This window comes from Pundamilia nyererei, unplaced genomic scaffold (assembly GCF_000239375.1).
Source record: "Pundamilia nyererei isolate P.nyererei 1_Seehausen unplaced genomic scaffold, PunNye1.0 scaffold00152, whole genome shotgun sequence".
Taxonomy (NCBI): domain Eukaryota; kingdom Metazoa; phylum Chordata; class Actinopteri; order Cichliformes; family Cichlidae; genus Pundamilia; species Pundamilia nyererei.
This window is the reverse complement of record NW_005187553.1, coordinates 1,228,010-1,243,225: the sequence shown is the minus strand read 5'-3', so window position 1 is coordinate 1,243,225 and position 15,216 is coordinate 1,228,010. Positions and strand designations below refer to the sequence as shown.

General features: G+C 39.1%; 1 protein-coding gene across 2 annotated transcripts in view; it reads left to right on the top strand.

Annotated features, from left to right (window-relative positions):
• Positions 1–15,216, top strand: part of caln1 (calneuron 1) — a 55,044-nt gene that overhangs the window by 36,895 nt on the left and 2,933 nt on the right. For both annotated transcript variants that reach the window (XM_005745021.2, XM_005745020.2), the window contains exon 5: positions 10,857–11,013. In XM_005745021.2, the coding sequence (XP_005745078.1) occupies positions 10,857–11,013 (157 nt within the window). The remainder of the gene's footprint in view (positions 1–10,856; positions 11,014–15,216) is intronic.

The window sequence follows — 15,216 nt, the reverse complement described above, 5'->3', positions numbered from 1 at the left end:
ATCTTATTCATTTTTATCTACCAAGCAATCACAGCGTATAGCCCTATTTAGATATATATGGAGAAAATCATTTGTCAGCTAAATGTAATCAAAAAGACATAGGTCTGTTTCCCACTATTCATCATTTCACAGCGCTGTACTTTTATCCTCCGAGCTGCACTTCAAAGTCCCATCAGGCCTGCAGACAGAAAGGATGAAGAGTGAATATGGATGTATAGGACTTCAAAAGATTTGCACCCCATTCACAAAACCTTCTTTATTTATTTATTTATTTACACAAAATAGTCAGAGTTCAGGCGTTTTTACTAGCCAAACTCACAATACTGCATGAATTAACATTTCCCCTTGACTTTTAAGTACAGGCTTGGTGATGCAGTCCTTGACATACTGAAAAAGAACACCTTATGTGACATTTCTTTGAAGATGATTTTAATTTCTGCAACACAAATAAGCAGGTGGATAGACAGATCTCTCAGCTTCCCCCTGCATCTACAATGACGTTGAATGTTTTCTTTGGGGAATTATTACATTGGTGCTTCTCCAACTTTTTCCATGTTACAGACTAAAAAAAACAAAATTACTTTTTGTAACAATCTGCAAAATTTTCATTTTGCAGTACCTTATAAACTGTATAAACTGAACTTAAATTGAAGGTTTCGAGGGAAGTTAGAGTTGCCTATGTTGCACTAGCCGATATAAGAAAACTTCTCTGTTTGGATCGAGCTTTAATTAGATTTTTCTACCACTTTAAGATGAGAAATACAATATATAACCAGTCGTCCTTTAGCAGGGGTCCTGCTACACCGTGGGTTTAATTAAACCATGTTTTAATCTGTACTATCAGCTATTGAACTGCAATTCAATGCCAACACCTCCAAGTAAAATTGTGCTTACGATTTATTTGGTTGTTTACATTTCTTCCTCATCTTTGTGTGTCTCTCGCTGTACTTAGCTCATTCTCATATCTTTTATCTCTCTTCCCTGCTGTCTCCTCTGTTGTTCATTCTTCTGCAGTAAAAGGTAATGAATTACATGAGGCACACCACATAGATCCACTGAAAGCCAATAATGAGGGCAGTGACCCTCAGGCTGCTCCTGTAGTCTGCTCCAGTACAGGGGTTAATGGGAGTAATCTCACCTTGATTAATCATACTAACAGTAATTGGCTATTGGTAGCTTTCTAAGTGGCCTTAGGCATTTTCCCTTCTTCCTGTATTTTCCTCAAACTGTCTGTGAAATAAACTGTCTAAAATCTGCTGTCCTGATCCAAGTATCATGCCAGGATTTGCAGACTTTAAGTGCCTAATATGAACATTTATCTGCAACTGTTCAATCAGATATTACTGCTTGTATATGAAAAAGCTGTAAAAATTCTTAGGATGAGTTTTTTTTGTTTTTGTTTTTTAATCTACCGTGTGTTGGTCGTGGGGCTATAATGAAATGTGCACTGGAGCGTAGAGGTTACAGACCTCAAAACAGAAGTAACTCTTTTTGTGGCCCATAAGAGTTTCACTGCAAGTCATTTTCGTCAGTTTCATCATGTGGCCAATGTTTATGTAAATTCAAAACACTACATGACTGGTTCCAGAAATGAGCTACGATTCATTTTCCCGCCTGTTGTTACCCTCGTGGCACGTGTTATGTTTTATTTTGCTCAATTAATCTTCTGGCCTTTGACGGCTTGGTGACGCAGCGGTAATGGAGACATAAATTTCTCCTGAAGGCTTTGGGCCTTTTAACGGAAACAGATAGGCTGCAGAGATCGATAAAGACGCTGAGCATTCATTTTAACAGGGAAGAGAATGTGTGCATGTTAGACCTGGGTGTTGAGCAGAGGAGGGCATAAATAATTGACTAAACTGAATTGCCTTACAGGTTGCATACTTAGTGTTAGTGAAGATTTCTATTCTCTTTACTTTACACTTCCAAACTGCACCATCCCACACTGCAACAAGTGTACCTGTGTGTAGTCACAATGTCGATTGTTGAAGGGTCTCTTAATAAGGAGCAGGGTAGAAATACAGCAACCAGCTTTTGGATGCCGTCACTTTTCTCCAGTGGAACTCACAAATAACATCTGCAGTAATTTATATACTGCTGTCAGACTGATGTTTTAAGATCAGGGGCTGAACTTGCTTGAAAACACAGCTAGTTATTTACAGTGTCAGTCAGACAATAAATCCAACATTTACGAAATGCTTCCACTTCTAATCCTCCTTTTCTTCTTTTTGGTTTCCTCATCATTAGCATTTATATTAATAAATTGAAGCGCTAATCAAAAACGTCTATAAAGTCATATGATTTAGTCTTCATTGAAATAATTACACAGAAATCACACCTGTAAGTTTGTGGAGTTTCATCTGTATTTAACATAAAACAGATGAGCACCATCACAAGTTTTGGTTGTTAAGGATGTAACTGTGCAGACTAGTTGGATCAGCACTTAATTCACAACCAGTGTGAAAGTGTGTAGGGGCTGGACTGGAACTCAGTCTTTCTTTGCTTTTTCTTCTTCTCCCTCTATCTCACTTCCCTTACCTTTGATTTTGTTGTCACTCTACGGCTCTTGTTTGTTTGTTCTTTCTTTATCACTCCCGGTCATCCCGATTACACCGAATCGCTCCTCATTTAACAAGAGAACTGCCTTTTTCTCACACTCTGACCTTTATTAGTTTCAGTCTTCAGCTCTGCTTTTGTTTTCTTTCAGGAGTCAGTTTTTTTTTCCATTTGTGTTCTGTAACTGTAATTTACTTTAGAAAAAACATTTAATTTTAAAGGTCTGTAATTTCAATGCTTTCTTTATTCCCTTTATTCTAATTAGATGCATGTTTTGACGGTAAGCCTTTTTTTCTGAACATCCTAATTAGGACAAGTATTTTAATTTTCAGATTTAGAAAATTTATATTTTTAAGCAGATATGATATCGTGAAAATACTGAGATTTGGATATATGAGTAATGGATGTGTGTTTTTTGTTTTGTTTTGATTTTGCAGACAGTGCAGCACAGCCCTACAGTGTGTAGGGAACAGCTGGGAACACCATACGTGCACAGCTGTTTGCGTATAAACCTCCTTTCAGTATTGCAGGTGTGTGTGATCTTGCACTATAGAGGCCATGCCAGGTGTCTTAATCAACTGTAAGTTTTTGTTACTTACAACCATTTCGTCGGACTTGGAAATCACATTACATATTTGACATATTTGAAGCCTTGTCTCTCAAGCTTCTGTAAAATTCTCCCCCAAAGTCCAGAACTCTCCTTTCTCCAGCTTGACAACAGCATCCACAGATTACATGATCAGTTTCTGTTACTGTCATGTTGCCCTGCAAAAAAACAAACCAAAACAACAAAAACCCTGGTGCAGTCAGATCCCTGGAAAACCACCACCTCACACTTTCTTATAATCAGCCTCTGACAATACACTGAAATGAAAAAAATGAAATATCTCTTATTTCTATAGATAGTGTTTACATTAAAACAAGCATAGAGCATGTTCTTCTGCATTCAAATCAAACAGGGTTCAAGGATGTGCCTCCTCAGCTGCAGCACGTTTTAAATGGATTAATATTTCTACCATTTGGAAAAAATAGGACTTGCAAGTTCATTGCATTAGATTTACATTAGCAAATGCATATAATTGGATTCGTCAGTGTGTGGAGAATGTTATCTGTAGCTCTATAATTTGGCTGTACTGCAAAGGGCTGAACTCAGCAGATGGATGGATGCTGGCTCTTGGCACCTTCTCACCGCCTGTGTGTGTGAGCAGCTGAGTACGCCTCATTTATGGGTGTAAAGATGAACATGGCTTTCTCCACAATCCCAAATCCACTTTGCGGTCTTAACAAATATTCAAGAGTTTGCAAAAAGTCAATAAATTCATGGTTTTAATTCAAGGATAGTGCTTCTGTATGTGTGGGCAAATACGATCTCAGTGCATCTCCTTACACTGATTTTGATGAATTTTATGGTAGTTACAGTTTTAATGAACTTCAAGACTCTTTTAGTAAAAGTGTTTCTAAACCTTGCATCAAAGGCTCTCACAGTGACTCAGATATGTTATAGTACAGTTATAATATACCCACTGTTCCCATGAAATAATTGAGGAGAATATTAAAAACAGAAAATCCACATTTTGAAATATAACCTGTCCACTTCTTAATAAGTAACTGTATTATTTGAGTCTTTATGACACCTCATGCATTTATTAAAATGGTATAAAGTTATGTCAATGCAGTAATATTATTAGTGGTGTGATTGTAAGGGCCTGTGTCCATTTTCTCTACTCAAACATTTGTCAGTTGAAAACTTTTGGAACAGAGTGCACTTCTCAATTTCTCCCACAAACCAATCAAATTCAGAAAGGAGTGGGACTTATGTTATCAACACTGTAAAGAGTTTATCAGCATTATACACTGGACCCAAAACTTCTGTGAGTCCAGCTATAATAAACAAACCCAGTCTCCCTTGCAAATAGTTTGCATCTGTTCTTGCTGAAATGCTATCTTTGAACTTTAGCATCGGAGAAGAGGAAAACCTGACAACCACAACAGGTGGTTTTTCACACACAGTGTATGTGGTGCAGCATGGAAGCGCGATGGTTAGCACTGTTGCCTCACAGCAAGAAGGTCCTGGGTTCAAATCAACCATCTGCTTCTGTGTGGAGTTTGCATGTGTCTACGTGGGTTCTCTCCAGGTACTCCAGCTTCCTCCCACAGTCCAACGACATGCAGATAGTGAGGTTAGGTTAATGTCAGTGTGAATGTTGTTTGTCTCTCTGTTAACCCTGCGACAGGCTTGTAGGTTTAGGAGTCACAGTTATGGTATATCCCTTAAATGTTCAAAATGGGAGGGACTTCCGACTAATGGCGGTTTGGTGCGAGTAGCGCTTTTGGTGAGCTCTTGCAGGGTCGGCCTTTTTTAAATTATTATTATTCTCTGACTCGACCCCAAGCGATATCTATCTCATTTTAAAATAGTACATTTTTTGATTTTGCTCACTAAAATGCCACCAAAGGCGACTAAAGGAGGAAGCTCGGTCTGGCCTCACCTGCGGCCTGCTTCTCCTGACTACCCTTTTACCCGTCCTGAATCGGGGACTGCGGCCCGGGCCGCCACCAATAGTGATGTCAGCGCTCTCAAAGCGGTGCTGCTTTCGGCTCTCCGCGAGGACTTTGCTGCTACACTTAAAACGGAGTTTCAAGCTATCCTTGGTGAAAGTCTTTCCTCCATTAAGTCCGAGCTGCTCTCCTTCAAAAAGGAATTAAATGTTCAAAATGTAATTGTAATGCCTGTGTAACATGTTGGTTTAATAACCCCTGGATTTGTCTGTCAGTCATACATGGCTTTAAAAAATATGCCAGTTGTCCATGTCGGATCCAGACCAATCAACATAAGGTTTATTATATATATTTGATCTGTTCATTTACTTTTACCAAAGCTCCTTGTGCTGTACAACACATATCTACCTTAGAGTCTAAACGGGGTCCTGCAAACTTTAGTAGTCCCTAAGTTCCTTCAGTTTGGACACACAAAAGAGGAACATGTCTTTCAAGAGTTGGAACAGCTATGAAAACTTTGCCAAAAGCACCTACCAGAAATGGTTCATGCTTTAAAGATTAGTTCAAAACAGCACAGTAACATTCCTGCTATTTGTTACCAGACATTTTTCTTCTCTTTAAATATCAACAATGAAAATGTCAGTTCAATCACAGGATTTTAATGATCACGTGAATCTGTTTTATCCCCATCACTCTGTCACGGATTCAATTCATTTCAATACAAGGCTCCTTCTGAGCTTTGACCACAGCAGACCTTAACAGTATGTGACATTTCCAACTTCTCCAAAGTCTCCATTAAAGTTCTCTGTGCCTGAGGCATGTGATTGCACTTCAGACTGAACTTCTTAGGAGAATGTGTAACAAAGAAGACTGAAGGTTTCCAGCGTGGGCTCCAGTATGAAGCTGTAGGTCACAAACCACTGGGTGTCCTACTAAAGGTCTTTTCTGTGGGAGTCACTTTAGGTTCAGGTGTGTAATTCTTTTCTACTCCCCTTTCTTTCACCATATTCTCCATAAAGGTCAGTCCATGCTTGAATGTGAATGTAGGTTGAGAAAGTCTGTGGGATATGGGAAATGAAAATAAAATGGCTTTTTCTTATCTTCTACTGTAGTGCTCTGTGAATAGAGCTATCCTCTGGCTCATCCCTCTTTTTCTTGGCAAATGAAGTTCTGCCAGTCTCTTGATGGGTGCCAGCGATGCCGTCTTTATTGGGAAGCGAGGCCGCATAAAGGTTGGGTAAACACAATTAGGCTGCCGACCTTTTCCTTTGGGGGGGAAGTAACACAAAAGTTGGCAGTAACTTTAAGTGGCAGATGCTGCAGGGGCACTCCAGGTAGATCTGTCTGTTTAGTACAGATCCTCTCTCTGTTTTCCAGAGGGAGATGCGAGGAGAAATAAACAGAGCTCTGCAGTCTGTGAAACATCGCATCCATTTCTGAAACAGGAGGCAAAACATCTTTTTATGCTGCTGTACATGGTGGCTGATGTGGGATTGTTGCTGTATGAGCTTTCCAGTTAGGACCACAGCAGCAGCAGTGTCCTGAAGAGAGCAGGCGCATGAAAATGATCAAGTCTAACACATACAAAGGAGAATGATGGGTTGTGATGAGGCTTGCAGATGCATGGCTCTGTTTGAGATTCGCTAGTTGGTTGCTTGGAAGAGTATTAGCTGAACGGCTGGGATTATGGGCTGAGCTCGACTTTGTTTCCTGCCTAAACTAATGCCATACTCTATTTAGTCTCACAAAAAGTTTGTGTTTGTTTATGTTTGTCAATACTGAACTGTGGGGCTCTTTATTATCTGAAAAGTATGTTCAATACTAATGTAGAAAACTTTGAGTTTGGTGGTCAACAAGGAGTCAGTGTTTGAGTTTCAGTGGTCATCATAGTTTTTTCTGCTTACTGTGTTATTCTTTTAAATGATTGATAAATTTTATTATTTTCTTTTTTTATCAGTTTTTTTTTTTACACAGTATAGAGTAGAAAGGCAGATGGGTTGTATGTGAGGGGGAATGGCACATAGAAAAGCACCTGGAGCAACCTCGAACCTGCAGTGCAGCACTAAGGACTAAAGCCTGCACAGCATGGGTCACCTGTTCAACCAGGTGATGCATCGTGTTGCTCCTTCTGTCTTTTCACAAAAATGCAGTAAAATGAAGAAAATCAAATAACTGAAGAATATTGAAGTATCAGTTGTTGTATTGGTATAAACCTTTAGTTGTACTGGTGGTTTCAGGGGAAATATTTAGTAACTGTACCTTCTTTTTATGGGTTTATGTTTTCTGTCACTGTTATATTTACATTTCCACTGGATTAACTGTACCTGCTTTTAAATTACATTTCACAATGTATGTGATTTATTAGTCTATTGTTGCATAACTATATTTTACTTTTGTCTTGCCAACATTTACATTTACGTTCACCTTTGATTAATGAGCCGGCAAACAAAAGACGAAACATTGACCCAAATTTTTAATTACCTCTGATAATGAATCTTCATGAAGGCTGATTAACATTTGAGGTGTGATTGGTGCGAGTGTTCATTAGCTCACTCTGAGAAGGCTGAGCGATAACAAATCTCATCGATGGTAAGTGTCCAAGTGTGATTTATGCAGTGGGCTTGCCAGAAAGTCCAGTGAATGTTATCCTTCACTCTCTGGACGAGTGTCATTCATCATAATATCACCGAGTGCACCAAACACAATCTGGATTTGGTGTTTGTAAACTGAGATCAAATGTGTTGAGAAGCTGGATAAATTTAGTAAATCATATAAACTCTATATGAATGAATAGATAGATTAGATACATAGATAGATGTAGATATATATATATATATATGGTCTGTGAAGAAGCTCTCTGGAGTTGCTTGACTGAACCAGAATGGAAACCTTTCTGTTTATACTAATAATTATGTTAATAATAAAAACTGTATTTGTATAGCAGAGAGAGATGTGGTGTTTCTCACCTCGTTCACAAAGTTTCAAAACAACATGTTCAGTGAGAGCCTTTTATGATCATCAAAAATGTGAATACGCATTTACATTTCTTTTTTATGTAAATGCTTATTGATGTTGTATTTTCCATCATCTTATTTCCTGTTTTTGCTAAAAGAATGGGATCATTGTTGATTGCATATTTTTGATATTACCAGGTATTTGAACCTTATTGTTTCCTCACGCACATACTTCACTCTCTCTTCACTAGCAGGTCTGCATTAAAGAAGACAGATCGGGGACTGCTGTAGCCCGAGGTCATTCACTCTCTCCCCACTTTCCTGTCTATCCCTCTGCACTGTTCGGTCTCATAAATTCAAATAAAAGCAGGAGACCAGGATTAACACTCATTCAGCTCATGAGACTTGATGAGACATGATTCCTTATCTAAAAAGATTATATGTTTATTACAAATTGATGTGTCATATTTGGTCATTTTACTGTACTAGTGTCACAGTTTGAATTTGTGCACTCCATACTAACACATATGAGGCCACAGAGCAGGTAAAATGAAATTATTTTGTAATAGAATGACTTGGGCTGATGTTGTATTTTGTTATTAATTATTTATGTTAATTAATTACGTTTTTTTTTTTTTTTAATTTTTGGTTGGTTTAATATAACAGAGTTTTCTGCTTAATTTTTTTTAGGTTTATAAAGATAACAGTGGAACTTTTGCAATTATTTCACTGTTATCATTGTTGTTATTGCTACTATTTTAATGAAGACAGAGCTGGTGTCCCGTTAACGTTGACTTCCTAGATCTCCTTGTGCTTCTGCCTGTCGTAGCTTTTTATGCTCCACTGATTTGGCTCAGCTGTTGTTACACAGCTTATCAACTTCAGGGTCATACTGGGGCAGTTCCCATCCATGCATGTCCTGGGTACCGCGGTGAGTGTGTAATACAGATAACAGAGAAAAGGCCTAACCACCTGATGTGTTCAAGGCCATGGTATTTGACAACAGCGGCAAAGGTGATAACCACTGAGTAAAGTAGTCTAACCTGTTTGAAATGAATGCGTGGACCATTTTCCCAGTTTGAGATGAGAATTTTCAAACTTTCAATATGTTTTGAAGTGTGTGTGTGTGTGTGGGGGGGGGGATAAATATGAATGCATTTTTGGAACGACAACAAATATTTCTGGTTTCTGCAGAGCTACAGAGAGACTGTCAAAACAGAGTACTCCTCCAGAGTAGAGCTCACACTCTTCTACATGAAATAGTACACTGACAAAAAAATCTATGCATATAATGTGCATTTTATAGATTGATACAGATAAATATCCTCTGCATAAGAATGGTAAGATATATTATGATTTCTTTATGATAGTACAAAGTGCGAGTGTGTAAAGTTTAAAGAGTAGCAGATCAAGAATTGACCCTTGCGGAACCCCTCAATTTTTTATTTTTGCAGATCTAAAAATAATAATTGAATTGAAACATAAAATGTTCTGGTCCTTAGATATGATGAAAAGCAGTTATGAAGGCTTTGGATTAAAATATCATAATCAAGAGTGTCGAAAGGCAGTGGTGAGATCAAGCATAACTAAGACTGAACGACTGTAACTCTTAAATAATCTTTCTCACTGCAGAATGATGGACTTCAGTTTACTTGTAAGGTAATTACTGATATCTTTCCTCGTTAGCATTGTGTTGGCACACACCTGAATCCACCAAACCTGCAAACTGCTAAAATATCTGCTTCTATAGAGGTGATCACACTTGCTGATGATCAGTTAATTAAAGCGAATTTGATTAGCAGCATCTGGCAGCTACTCATGTCTTGATTCCCATGGAGGCAGTAAGGATATACTTAATACTTAATGACATGGTGTAATATGTTATCTGTTGTTAATCTGATGCTGCACTTACCAAAATTTAAGACCAGAATAATTTTGTAATATCCTGATACATGAAACCTATGAAAGCAGATGCATTTTGCTTTTACCATGACTTTCTTAATCCATTCATTCTTTTCTGTAGCTCTATAAACTAAAAGTGTTACCAAATTTTTATTCCTACAGTGTGCACAATGGACACAACATCAATATAGGAACAATATACGTTGCCTTTGTTGAAAGTAAATATCAGTGAGTTTATACAAGCGTTTAGACGAATTCAGAGGAACTCGCTGTCCTCGCAACTGGCTCGGGACTCACTGCTCTTTGTGATTTCATTATGAGTCAGGTTTGTATCATAGTCCGGCTCTGAAGCTTTTCTTGTTGCAGAATAAAAAGTAAATTAAATTATCCTACTGCTCCTAAGTAAAGCACTGCTTTCCAGCAAAGCATCGCTCGCCAGCAAGATCTTCTTGATCTGACCTTCAGACACCTCTGGTTTAAAAGTGGGTGTGTCTGTAAACACTCAAACAGAACCATAAATCAGCCACTCTTTGAACATAACTCTACCTCATTCAATTTAATCAATGCATCAGCGTTACGCAATGCTCAGATTAAAGTAAATGTATAGGAGTGACATCTGTAAGATGTACAGGGACGTACTGGAACATGAAGAGTGATTTATTCATTTGAACTTTTTGTCCTTTCTTACAGGGAACATCACTTATTGTAAGTCGCCCTAAGCAAAAATCTACTCAGATTTCTTTTTTTATTTTTTGTACTCCACAGCTTAGGGCGATAGAGACTGTATTTGTAATGTTTTATTGAGGTTTGCAGTCTAGTGGAACTCCTAGTGGAAGGATTGTGTCACGCACTACCCTGCCAGGCACGTACGGCAAGCTTATTTATGTGAAGGGAAAATGGTCTCTTTCTTTTTAAAAATCTCCTCCTCATCTCTTTCTCCCTCAGTTCGACATGCAGAGAATCACCCTGGAGGAGCTGAAACACATCCTGTTCTGCGCCTTCCGTGACCACCTCACCATGAAGGACATTGAGAACATCATCATCAATGAGGAAGAAAGCCTAAAGGAAAACTCTGGCAACTGTCAGACAGAGTTTGAGGGAGGTGAGCTGAATTCCCTGAGCTGGCTTTGCACATAGGCACGAAGATATATATATATATATATATATATGCCGGCATGTGTGTGTGTTGGGCTAGTCGTGTGTAGGTAGAGACAGAGAAAGTAATCCATTCTGTCAGGAAGAATTTGATCTGTCTCATCGAGATCTAAAGCCAACACAGTCACAGCACACCTGCTGATTTATTAATTTGGGGGCTTTCGTGGGAACTGGTGTCAGCTGGTCACCTGTTTAGAAGCGGCACAGATGAAATATACATGAATTCACTCTGCAGAACTATCCAAGATCCATCCAAGATTCATGGATATCAGAGCAGCAGAGCGTATTATAAGACTTTCACTCTTATCATAAAAACAGGAAATGCAATTGTTTCTTTCAAAACCATTTAAAATGTTTTTTAAATGCCAGGTTTGGAGTCAGATTTGATGAATCATCCCTTTCAGTCATCTCTGCTTTGGGTGCTGAGAGAAATACATTTTAAACAGACCACAAAGTGACTCAATTTGCATAAAACATTTGCAGTTTGAAATGAAATGAAACTTGGCAGTGTTTTGTCACAGCACTCGGCATTCAGGCCAGGCAGTTCTGAGCATGTATGTGGGGGGGATCGTGTTAATAATCATCTGTTTGGCTGTAACTGAACAGATGCTCTGCAAGCGAGAGATATGTTCAAGCAAACTTTGTTACTAGAATGTATTTATCTTCTGCTCCACACTTAAAAAAGCTTCAGCCTCTTCAAAACTGCACATAAAAAGTTGTGTTTTCGAATTTTTTTCCCAGTTTCTCACCTAAACTCATGTGTCTATTCAGCCTTGTTACATTTTAGCATGTGCAAATTAATTGATTCCATGTGTGTTTTGAAAGCAGATTAAAAAATGGCATCTATTGTGTTTCAACACCAGAAACATGACTTTTAGAAGCACAGAAATCTGAGTCATAACACCAGCAGCTTCTACATGTCCTAAAGCAGCGTCCCAGCCTGCTTCGTTATGCAGTGAGTCTGTGCTTATCAGTCTCTTTGGTTAATACTGTGTGAATGAAATTCCAATGTGTTGAGATTTGTCTTTGTAGCCACGGCCGTTTATATTTCTTCTGTGGACCAAACTGACTCTCAGAAGCAAAAGAGACTTTAATGTCTCTCACAAACACACGTGCCTGTGAATAAAAAAGGGATTTACTAGGCCAACACTGGTGTCACTGAGAATGGACAAAGATTGCACAAGCACTTTATCAAGCTCTTAAAACTGGTGTAGAGTGATGACAACATGATGACCCTACTAGGTTTATGATTAAGGCTGCCCACTGCAGAATCTATTGAGCCCAAGGTCTTCAAGTACCACCTGCCACACAGGGACACCAAAAAAGTGCTCAGTCATGGAGAAATCGATACATCAAGTCATGGTGTGATTCATACTGAATACGATTCATCATGCTACACTTGTGCTTATTACTTCAGCTTTCTGATATATGAGGTAGCACAAGAGGCAGTTGATTTCCCTCTGGCTTTTCCTCGTTCTGGATCAATATGGTGGGAGGCTGAAAAACAACTGGAAAAAAATGTAACCACTGATCCATAGAAGTTCACCAGACGCTGATTCATTGCTGAACAAATTGCACCAATAGCATAAAGTGCGGAGAAACATGCTGGAGCTGCAGCAGCCATCCACAGAGTGCCACTTGTAAGTGTGGAAATCAACTGCGATCCATGAATGTCACAGCTGCCTCACAGGTGTGGAGATTTAAGGGCATATAGATTGAATCTCTATATTGCATACGCTGGTTAGTTTGTGCACTTGCGCTATGTAAGGTGTGATTTCTAACTTTTTCAAAATATCAGCGTTGTTGTTGCTGCTTTCAGCATAAAAGAAAAATCCCCCTGGAACACATTTAACAGGTTCAACTAAAAAGCAACTAAATTACGCAGCAATTCCCAGTTTAGCCCTCAAAACTCTCTTTTAACTCGCTTTCCTTTTTTAATGCCTTTATCACCATTTTGCACCACAGATTCTGCTAAAGGCTTCAGGGCGATCGTGGCTCAAGAGTTGGCTGTTCGTCTTGTAATCGGATGGTTGCCGGTTTGAGCCCCCGGCTCGGACAGTCTCGGTCGTTGTGTCCTTGGGCAAGACACTTCACCTACCGCCTACTGGTGATGGCCAGAAGGGCTGATGGCGCCATATGGCAGCCTCGCCTCTGTCAGTGCGCCCCAAGCCAGCTGTGGCTACAACTGTAGCAGTATGTGAGAGTGAATGAATAGTGGTATTGTAAAGCGCTTTGAGGGGTCCCGAAAAGCGCTATATAAATGCAATCCATTATTATTATTAAAGCATTTTGTGTGCTTTATTAAACCTCAACTCTTAAACTGCAGCCTACAGCCTGACCTGCTCATATTTAATTTGTGACAAATATGTTTATAATATTTATTGTGACAAATCATACTTTTGCACCACCGTTCTTTTGTAGCCATGAGGTTGGGAATCTATTACCTTTTCAATATTTCTTAAACCTTCTTAATTAAAAATGCATGGTGTTTACAAGCAGTCAAGCACACATTTACTTTTCTGCAGGAGTCAATGTATTTTGACTCTTCTCAGTACTGAACAAGAAGAAATGTTGCTAGTAGCTGAACAAATACAAACAAATACAGAATCACTGCATCATAGTCTGCAAATGCTCTTTGATTGTCTTTTAATAGCAGTTTGGAAATCAGCATCACAACAGTAACAAGTGGAAGTGTCATAAATTAAACCAACACAGTATGGATGTCAGCTAAAGTTACCCCGCTGAATAAGGACAGAAGGATGAATGCATTAGTCACTACTACCACTACCACTAAGCCACCGAGCACTTTATTACCTTGAGACCACAGTGGCCCGGAGAAAGTCCTCTGTGGATATTTGGCAGTTGTATCATTAGGCTGGGCGGCTTCAGAGGTGTTTTATGAGGCCGACATTGGATTCAGTTGACTGGACTTAGAACGATTGTCTAGACCACAACTCTCCTCCCATCTTCAGTCCAGCAGCTGAACACATGTTCTTTCCATTTGCACCCTGCTAGCTCATCCTCAGAGATGTATGTGAAAGACTGGGCATATTTTGTTTAAGCAAGACTTTAAACGAAACTGATTTAACAAAAATTGTGACATGTGTAAAGTCCCTGAACTCTATTAACGCCATAAGATTTAATTGACTTGTTTGGAGCTGGTTGGGGATAAACTGCCTTCAGACGTTGTGGTAACATTCAACAATCACAGGCTCCTCCTCTGAAGAAGAAGAAACAAATTTATGACTACAAAGCCGGGGAAGGCTATGAAAAAGATTTAAAAGCACTTCCAGCTTGCAATTTCCACTGTCCAAAATGTCTTTAAGAAATAGTAGCTTAGAGAGATGGTGGAAGTCGTGAAAAAATGGGAAACAGGAAGATTTAGCTGTCTGAAGACTCATGGTGCACTTCTCCACTGAAACTGCAAAACAATTAAAGATCATTTCACCTGCCAGCAGCGCTGTTTTGTAACAGATGAAGACTTTCATGTTGTGTCAGCAGTAGATTAAGATTTAGGGAAACAGGTTTATGGAGGGTAATACTGAGCGGAGAGTGATTTCTCTACCAGCTCCTTAATTTCCATCTATGTGACACAAATGTCTAACAGATGACACTGTGAATGTGAGTAACTGTTGGTGTCAGCATGCTGTTCCTCAAAAGAAGCAGCCAAAAGATCTGTTCTTAGAAAACTACCCTAAATTGTTTGTGTACAAGGAGCAAACCACATTTAGACTCTTCACTCACCCAGTGTTGGGTTATGTAACCTTGGCATTTCAGTTTGTGGTCTAAGATGTGGATAAAATGACAAGTTTTATATAAATTTGAAAGCCTGGAAAATAATTATTCAGCTCAAAATTGCCAAGTAATGAAACCACCTCAGCCAAAAATGATGCAGCCTTTTCTGTCCCACATTCCACATTTTCTTTGGAGCAGCACTCAAGAAGCATTTTTGATGACTTTTTTGTGTGAAAGTTAAGAATAGTGCCGTGTGTCTGCAGGTCTTTGGCTCAGCCTCCCTAATTACTGTGGCCCGGAAAATCATTTCACTCACTGCAGGGAGGATGAGCTGCTAAATAACTGGTCAGGGAAAGAAATTGATCGAGCCAGAAGTAAGAACCTGGCCTGCTGTTGTGAAAATGTGTGTCAGTTT